The 9,869-nt window shown below is 30.8% G+C and overlaps 1 protein-coding gene across 2 annotated transcripts; it reads right to left on the bottom strand.

The window, feature by feature from the left end:
- Nucleotides 1-2,359: 2,359 nt before the first annotated feature.
- On the bottom strand, nucleotides 2,360-9,204 carry dco (discs overgrown). Of its 2 annotated transcripts, none has more exons than XM_068775967.1 (8): nucleotides 8,865-9,204; nucleotides 8,178-8,288; nucleotides 6,708-6,900; nucleotides 6,339-6,481; nucleotides 5,237-5,439; nucleotides 4,965-5,124; nucleotides 4,182-4,259; nucleotides 2,360-2,557 (listed from the first exon to the last, which is right to left on the bottom strand). In XM_068775967.1, the coding sequence occupies exons 1-8, from the start codon at nucleotides 8,938-8,940 to the stop codon at nucleotides 2,499-2,501; spliced, it is 1,023 nt and encodes a 340-aa protein (XP_068632068.1). In that variant the 5' UTR covers nucleotides 8,941-9,204; the 3' UTR covers nucleotides 2,360-2,498. The 2 variants fall into 2 exon arrangements, with proteins under 2 accessions (XP_068632068.1, XP_068632066.1); XM_068775965.1 differs by having other exon boundaries at nucleotides 4,182-4,265; nucleotides 4,968-5,124.
- Between the last annotated feature and the right edge of the window lie 665 nt (nucleotides 9,205-9,869).

Below are 9,869 nucleotides of genomic sequence, written 5' to 3'. Positions count from 1 at the left end.
AAAATCCGACCCTTTTGTTTTACTCGGTTTATTGTGCCAAAGGAATTAATACATACTGGACATAGAAAACAATGCAAGCATTAACAATTTATATAATAGAAGCATAATTATATGCTAAGCTATAGTTGCCCGCACAGACAGTTGTACAAAGAAACACTTTCACGTCGTAATGCAAATAAACGTAGGTACAACACTAGAATAATAAGTCACATTTTTAGGATAATTTACTCAACATTTGGAGGGAACAAGCACACCTCCACTCTCTTAAATATACAAGTGTTCATAAACCAATAAAAGCTGTAATCGTTTCTATTTACCTTTAGCCTACAACTAATGCCTCGTTCCCTCCGCCCCGGTTGTGAGTAACACTTGAAACGGTCCATTCGTAGAAACATTCAATCTGTACAAGATTTTCCACTACATAAAACAGAGGCAAATAAGTATGCGAAGAAATTAGCCAAATAATGACTATATACTCTACAACAGGTATGTAATTTATTACCTAGTATATTGTAAAAAACAGTGTGTCGGCTTAACTAATCAACTTACAATTATTATATACAAAATTAAATTCGAAAAGTCTTTCGTCGATTAGATGTAACGACACTTCGTGACCGGCCTCTGTCGGGAGCCTTCCGCGCACTCGCCGACACACAACTTCGACACTTCAAGCCTTTTCGCTAAAAACGTCAACGTCCCCTAACTTTAATACATCCACATGAATTAGTAAACGACGTCAATAAAATACATTTGGGTTATAATAATTGCAATATACAAAATTATGTTTACAATGGTTATCTAAAAACAAAATATTAACATGGATATGTTATTTTAAAACTAAAATTATGTATTTTTTAATGTTTTCTACAATACCGATATTCTGTAGTAAAGAACAAATATCAAATGAGCGCAAATCAAAGAACTGAAATTATCCATATGTTTTAATTAAACCACACAACAAAATTGCTGAAATAATAATCAAACTCATTTAACCTTATAAAATGATAATTATATTCCTGTAGCTTCGCACTACAGTCCTTTAACACAACTAACTAAATATATTTACATAGGATCAAACCTAATTCTCAGTCGTATTGGAGACGGATGGTCTGTTATGGTTTAATATTATGGACCAACAAGCAGTTAGTAATAACGCGTTATATTTCACTTTTATTTAATTAAACAATATGTATAGCTCTTACGATAGTATATACAACAAGCATGTGTTAAGGGTTTTGTTTGGGTAAAATGTTTTAAAAAAAATCTGATAAATTTAATTTATGAAATTATAATAAAGACAACTCTCACTTCCTCCAACCTGTTGACATAGACCACACTGTACTAGTTAGTCCGAAGGTAAAGATTTTGGTAAATAAAATGAGATCACAGTTTGTAAAAAGATTGCAAAATATGTAACGAGAAAGTGTAACAATTACATTCCGATAACAATCGGATAAGACTAAAAGCAAATGAAAACACCGTAACAAACTAAAAGAAGAATTTAAAATGCTCAAGTTTAGCTACACAATTACACTTTCCATATGACAGATGTTTCGTTACATAGTCAACACAGAATTACATTTTAGATTAAGTTACAAAAGTCACTCTAATTTATCCTTTTCATTTATAACTGATCTTAACAGGTACATTAGAAACAGTTTCCAAGTGTTAATAATACTAATTTTGCATTACAAGCAAATATATATTACACACACATGTATTTATTTTGTAATCAAGCAACTTATCTAAGGTGGCAGTGATTGAGACATGAACTGTACCCAAAATGAAAATGCCTCCCATGATACACTTTGTCATTAGATCAATGTTGTTTAGAACAAAAAGAATGGAAGACAAAAATTACTTTGTTTTAAAAATAATATCAGGGTTCACAAAAAGTTATAACCCGAGATGCACGCGAACTAAAATAAGTTTGTTAGTTATTCTTTAATGTTTAATTGTCGCTATAAACATATAATTGCACGTTTAGTCACAATCGAAAAATAAAAAGTTGTGTTTGGGCCAAATATAAAATGTTGGCCATCATCAAGAACATTGTTGGGACACTGATGCGTTTCAGATAAATGCATTATATGTCTATACTATGCGATTCAATAAACCTTCTCATGTAACTTAAAGCCAAGTCCCCAACGCGCAAATGGACCAAGTAACACTCCTTGCTTACCTTACGTCTAAATTATAACTGAGCGAAAGTACAATAGATGCATCAATAGGCCTAATTACCAGCTATGCTTAAATGAGTCACATTTAAAAACGACACATCCGTTAGTAGTTCGGCTCGTCACCACTCATCGTTTAGTCTAACATTAAATAATTTACAATATAAGAATAATAATGTGAATGCGTACAAAAACTTTATTTTTACTTTAGCACTGAAACGTGGAACATTTGGCATCGTCTGCCCTTCGACGCTTGCGCTGGGGCGGTGGCCCCGAGCGGTCACAGTACGGAGTGGTTGCGGAGCGTTATCGGGGCCTCCCTCACCGCCACTCCGAAATGGCGGCCACCGTCGTGCTCGGCTGCCCCGCCGCGCCCGCCGCTGCAATCAAATACTTCAAGTCACACCACACACATTGATACTTTCCCAATTCGGAAATTATTAGTATTTAGCGGCCCGAGTCGAGCGATCGAGCTTCGCTAACTTAAAAAGGATTATAGGCGAAGCGCCCTCAGAACCCTGCTATCTAGCACCCGCGGAATATGCAAATGCCACTAGGGCAGGGAAAGTATAGTAAAAAAAACTTCCTACACACCTTAACACAAAATACAACTAACTTTTTTTAAACGATTTTGAAGTGACTCGATTTAACAATTACAATAAATACACTTTTCATACGAATATTTTGTTCTATCAAGAATCCCTATTTTTTTTATTTCACAAGGAACGTGCATTCAAATTTTAACAAAATCTTAAGTTCTATATAACTGTACATCAAGCATATATATAAATTGAGAAACCAAAAAAACAGCCGCATTAGTTAATAACGAACCAAATATTTCAAACCTTTCAGTTGTGATTGATATGTCTGACGTATTTACTGATGATAGTAGATTTGGTCCAGTTCATAATAAAAGTGCATGATTGTTATCAAGAAGCTATGGAGCTGCAAATGGATTTTTAATTCTGTTTTCAATTTGTACTTAGGATTATTTTCATGGTGTACAATTTTTAAAAAAAAAAGGAAATCTCTTTGTTTTATAATCAATTATGTAATATGCATTTCACTATTACTTCTTTTGTACGGATTTTTGATTAGAAACCTATGGTTAGAATAATTGAGTACATACCATCAATGCCAATGCATTATCATAAAATGCTTTACTGTCTAAAAACTAAGGTGTCAGAAACAAGCACATTTGAGAAATTTCAATGGATAATTTAAAAATGTTTATCAAAGAGAAATGGTACTACATTCTGAATGATTTTGAAGTGATGCCTTAGCCCATATATTAAGGTTTGTGAAAGTGATCACACTGAATTTGTAGCTATCTTTTGTTAGATTAGAACATGTTAGGATCTCATTATAAGATTTTTTAAGTTTATTGGTCTACATTATTGATTCATACATATTGATTACATTCTAAGCCATCTAATTTTAATATTGCCAATTCACAATAAGCCATCTAAATTTAATACTGGTAAGTGTTAAATCATCATTTCAGCTGTAGGATCCACAACTGGTCAATTCATCCAACGCCTTCCATTCGCGACTGTCTACCTTGTGGGTGGACCTTGAAGCCACAACGGCCATCTGTTCTGCTTATTGCCACTCAAATTGCCAATCTGCTGGGCTAGGTTGATTACATACATTTGTCTAAGGATTCAGTGTTATAGCGAAATCCCGAGCAGATCCATGGCTCGTTAAGGGACTGAGTTTGCTTATGACGCCCATAGTGAGAGACCACATTTCAGTGCCCTAAGTCATCATTGATTGTGGATCTTCATCTTTAGGCAGTGAGGGATATTGGATGGGAAATATATTTTTATAATTTCCTGAACACTGCCCACCTGATTGGATTTGATGATCTCACTTTTTAATAAATAATGTAGAACAAATATTTATTATTATCATTTATAAATCAATCATCAATCATATTATTTGAGAAAAAATTAAAATTAACTTATGTGATGATTATCTTTTAAATGTTGATTGGGTACTCACTACTTTCTGGCTCCTGGTTTTGCTCGTGGCGTCTCAGAGTGCGGTCGTTGCCGCCCGGCAAATAGTTGCCCCGTTGACCTCCAACAAACACAAATGCATACATTTTAAGCATCTGTTAATACAGAATATTATTCTAAAGTTAAATTTGATCTACTAACTGTAGAAAAATTATTAAACATATTTTCTAAATACAAAAACACACGTGCAGGGAATGTACTGCTAAAAATTGATAAATATCTTTAAAAATCACTAGACCAAAGTGACGATGTTTAAAAATGTACTATTGCCTCTGAGGTCTAAAAATGTTTATTTATATTTAACAAATACTCTTTTCAATTTTACCACATCAAATGTTACTAACAACTTATTGTTATTATCTCCTATAGAGGGCCGCCAGAAAATAGAAAACTACAACACCGAGAGCTACATAAGAACAAAACGATGGCCACAGCTACGCAATGAGGACTGCTCCTACCAGCAACACATGGGGGGATGAAAAAACTGTATCAGAATTACATAGACGCGCCACAAAACATCCAAATGGCACACGAGTATAGGCAGAAACAGTAGTAGGAGTATCTTTAATTTTAGCACATGGATCTTCAATCCGCGAGCCAAGTGACCAGCATAGGTGTAACAGCCCCACAAGGCTAATAGAGTCGACATTTAACAAAAGCTAGAGAAAAGGGCTACAAGGGGTACCTCCAGACTTTACAATTAATAATAACTGTTATTTTAAAATAAAAGGAGGCATTAATTTGTAATCATGGGAAATTGACATACCAAATTTGAGCATATTCCAATCAAATACATAATCATATGTAAATCCTTGTCGATGGAATAGTGTACGGAACAACTGACGAAGATGGCTATAATCGGGTCTCTCTTCAAAACGAAGCCGTCGACAATATTTCAAGTACAATTGGAACTCAATTGGGTGGTTCTGTAAAGACAAAAGAACAATTTTAGTAATGTGTCCATTTACATTATTTATTCTCTAAGTGTATTGGAGGTCAGAATCACTTTGTAAATACTAGTATTAAAATATAACTTACTTTACATAATTCATCAAAAGGTGTGGAAAGTTTCTTCTCAGATATTCTTTCATACTTTTGTCGTTTCGTTGCAGCTTTCAAACCTTGCCAAGGCAAACTTCCACGGTTGAAATACATCAGAACATAACCGAGCGATTCTAAGTCGTCGCGTCGGGACTGCTCAATGCCTAAGTGTGTATTTATAGAAGCATATCGTGCCGTACCTGTAAAGGTTTAAGTATTTTAATTTAAATATAATTTTTGATTACATGAAAAATAACAATGTGACATGTTCCAATCCATATAGTTTAGTATAAATATACTAATTTAAAAATACCTATTTTATGCACTAGAATTAAATTTGATCTTTCAGAGTTTTAATGTCTATTGCTGGCTATTGATAAGTACATCCTTTTAAAAATCAGTATACACTTATACTACATATTGTTTTTGTAGATTTTGTACTTCATGTTTATAAGATATACAATAAAGTAATAAATAAATGTGTAAAATCGAAATAATTTTATTTACATGATATGGCAAGTGTCATTGAATTTAATTAGTATTTTGTATAATTTTTTTTAATTAAATAAACTATTTTTTTAATCAAATAATATGTTTCATTAATCAAATAAAACAAAATTTGAAAACAATTCATACTTGTCTTGTGCATGGTAGGAAAAGGGTTTGACATGCACAGAATTTATGTTTGCCAAACTCAGACTACAGACATTCATAACTTTGAAAGTGATTGTACTAATTTAATGACAACATTTGGACCCACGCACTATAATTGTTTTAGTTAAGACCCAAGGTTAATTATAAAAAAATCCACATAAACATTTGTAAATTAGAATATTCTCAAGTAATATCTATGTAAGTTAGGTTAGAAAAATTAACTAAAAATTTTTGATACAAAAGAAAAAAAAAATTAATATTAATAAACATTATTTTACTTCTCCCATTTTTACAATGTTTTTAACTAACGGTGCCTTGATAGATTTCTACTATCCTTGTTAAAATGACAAATGCATACCCACCACACATTTCAAAAATTCAGTAATACTTTTTATCACAAAACCAAGAGTTTAAAGGAATTAAACATTTCAAAGGTATTTCTTACCTGTTAGGTTTTTGTTTTCTCTGTAAGGGATATGTTGCTGAGTCCGAGCATCTTTGTACTTCTTTGCTAATCCAAAATCTATTATATATACTAAATTTCCCTTTTTACCTAGACCCATGAGAAAATTATCAGGCTTTATATCTCTGAAAAATTAAATATAGAACATACATTTATTGCAAAATCTGCATTGATATAGAATATATATTGATAAAATTGTAAAGTAACCTATACTAAAGATGGAAGTGACATTTGTTATTGTAAACAGGTTATCTCTTATCTTTAACCTTTTGGTGAGTTACTATGTCCTCTGCAAATTGATCTATGGCATATATATATATGAAGGTGTTTTATATTTACATAAATAGATACCTGTGAATAAAATTCCTGTAATGGATGTCCTCAATGCGTGTGATAAGTTGGTCTGCTAGTAGAAGAACAGTCTTGAGAGAGAAACGGCGAGAACAAAAATTAAAAAGATCCTCTAGTGAAGGACCTAACAACTCCATCACTAAGACATTGTAATCGCCTTCTGAACCACACCATTTTATTGCAGGAATGCCAACTGTGTAAAAAAGTGAAAAAGTTTTTATAACTTTAATTAATTAAATTTATTTGCAAGTTTGAATTTACAGTATATACATTGAAGACCCAATACACTAAATTTAAAAAAAAAACTTATTTAGAGGAGATTATTATTCATAAGTGGCCAAAATCGCAACTGTCACAAAATATACTCTTTACATATGACAATCTATTGTGTAAACATATTAAAAAAATTAAAAGGTAAAAACAAGTACTATTAATATTTTGATAAAACAGTATGGATTAAATCTAACTCATAACCTACATATAAATATATATAACATTAAATTAAATCAGCAATTCCTCAGTGATGTTATTCACATTCTTAATTTTGAAATGAGTCAGTAAGTTGAATGGATATTCATCACATCAAATAACTAATATTCATTTGCTGAGTTAGGTTTAAGAGCCAAAAATTTCACACAATGGGTTTTTCAACATTAACCTTAGTTTCCGAGCAAACATTAATAACATTGGTGGTATGCACTTATATATATTGGGCAAATTAAATTTCCCAATAGCAGAATTTCCAAAATGCTACTATTAATTAGCTGACAATCAAATTTGCAACACTACTACTTTTGCAACACTACTACTTTTGCAGGATGGAAAACTCAAAATTTGTTACATATGATAAAATATAAATTTAATAACATACAATGATGTTAGTGGTGGTTCATACAGTTTTTGGTTTGTTTGTTTATAAAAGACATGGAAATTTTGTTGAAAAATTCTTTACACCATCACTTAAACTTAAAGCCTGACAAATAAGACGATTTGAGATATGATCAACCTTTTTTAAAAATCATTTTAACCTGTAAGGTAGTAAGAAACTACTAGAGAGAACTTTGTTAAGAAAACAGCCAATAAATTAACAAATTAAAACATTCTCAATAACAAAATAGTGCAAACTATTGTAATTATACCTGCTACACTGTATTCTCAATTTTGTCATAATAAACCTGTTAGACAAAGAGACTAACACAAAGCAATAACAAAATATGGGATCTCTTGATTTTTTTATCTATTTTATTTGATCTTGATCATTTTGAATAATTGTGTTAAAATAAATATGTACATCCATAACAAATTAAGACTTTTGAAAAAGCATATGAAGCAAACAAGTAAATGAAATGTGTTCAACAAAATGATTTATCTAAAAATATAGTTTAAATATAACAAATGTTATTAAATATATTATCAACATTTGTCATATAAAGGATAATAATTGTAATGTTATGATTCATTCTCACTCACCCCCTCCTTGCATAAGTTTATAAAATTTGCTTTCTATATGTAACTGTGGATGTCTTGTTTTGATACATTCTAGTTTTATTGCAACCTCCTCTCGTGTCACAATGTTGGTTCCTGAAAATTGGTTACACAAAAGGTTATATTATTTATAAATATGCATTGTAAACAGTAGGTCATGAAAATTGATTCATTATGACTATAACAAACGCATCAGTAAATTTTTTCATAGACTATCATCATCATCCATCGGATGTATTGTTTTACGGTTACATATTGTACGAAAACATTTTAGCAAACAATTGTGAAGAATACTAAAAAGATTAGATTAGTTTGATCCGAATAGGTTATTATTTTCGTATATCTTTAAGGTTGTATGTTATTCAAATTAGATTTTATATAAGTTTACAAATATTGTTATTGCAATATAACACAATTTTTTGAAAACATCATGGTCACAATAAAACATGATGGACAAAACAACAGTAATAAAATCACATGTTATGATCAAAAAATTATCACTTCATTATAAATATCAGTTAACACTACGTTATAACAGTTTCTCCAAAGTCTAGATTGAAGTTCAGCTGACAAAATGGAATGGCTATTTCGAAACAAAAAAAAATCGCAGCTGGCATATACTGAACCAATGACCATCTTTCTTTGTTTACAATGATTTCCTTTTATACTTACCTAAATAAATATCACCAAAAGATCCAGAACCGATTTTGCGACCTAGTCGGTACTTATTACCGACACGAAGCTCCATTTCGATATTTCAAATGAGACAAAATAACTATAATATCACTGACCACCAAATCATTACAGGACGGCCATATTTGCGATAGACGCAGATCTTTATTTAAATGAATTCTGTAATAATTGGTGGATAATGATGAAATTATATGTTTGTTTTACTCAACCTTTAAGTAATAGTAAACTGAAACAGAATGAGTTACTATTTTCTTTCACACAAAATTATTTAGAAAATTAATTCTATTCTACACACGCATCTACGAGAAATTTTTGTATCTCGTTCTCGTTCACAAATCACAGTTCATTTCATTCACAGATACTGTTCCATTCGTACGAAGGATAACATTCATAGTTCACTCATTCGTTCTCATATGTTTTACGTCGTACAAGCTGGGATACAAGCCTATTAAAAATTTTATTAATCATGGACAAATTAAATATCTTAAAAAATTTATTTCAATTATTTGTAAATAATTCTGTACTGGTTATTTTTTACAACTAAATGTATTCAAAAGTTAAATTGCTAATTATCATTTAACAGGAATAAAATTAAACTTCATATATTAATTACGTAAGATATTGGCTAAGACAGGAGTTAAATACAGATAATATATTAAATTAATAAAAGCATAAATTTTTAATACTTTATTTTAAAACATTCAATTTTAAATAGTTACAGTACATTTTTTTACAATTCTTAGAAAACTATTCGCATTCTAAACGTACTACGAATACGAGAACTATAAGCGTAATAAAGTCAGGCATAGACCTTTCTTATAACAAACTTTTCAAGAAGCTTCAGTTTTCAGCAACAAGTTTCTTACTCTTATTAAAATAATCTGTATCGAACTTTTCAGTGTTGCCTATTTTATGAAATTAAAATAATTTATTTTAAATGACGATTATCCGGTTTCTTATTAAGTAATTTTAAAATTTGATAGA

The sequence above is a fragment of the Battus philenor genome, unplaced genomic scaffold (assembly GCF_028537555.1).
Source record: "Battus philenor isolate CCGP_79_NKW_IND1 unplaced genomic scaffold, ilBatPhil1.0.hap1 SCAF_9, whole genome shotgun sequence".
In the NCBI taxonomy this organism is placed as follows: Eukaryota; Metazoa; Arthropoda; class Insecta; order Lepidoptera; family Papilionidae; genus Battus; species Battus philenor.
Note: the sequence above shows the minus strand (reverse complement) of the source record. Positions and strands in the feature narration are given on the sequence as shown.

Excerpts from the sequence above, each read along its gene's own strand:
- dco (XM_068775965.1), bottom strand. The coding sequence starts at position 8,940 with ATGGAGCTTCGTGTCGGTAATAAGTACCGACTAGGTCGCAAAATCGGT. Across the intron at positions 8,289-8,864 it reads TTTTGGTGATATTTATTTAG|GAACCAACATTGTGACACGA; the intron begins GTAAGTATAAAA and ends ACCAATTTTCAG. Across the intron at positions 2,558-4,181 it reads AAACCAGGAGCCAGAAAGTA|CGGCGGGCGCGGCGGGGCAG; the intron begins GTGAGTACCCAA and ends ATTTGATTGCAG.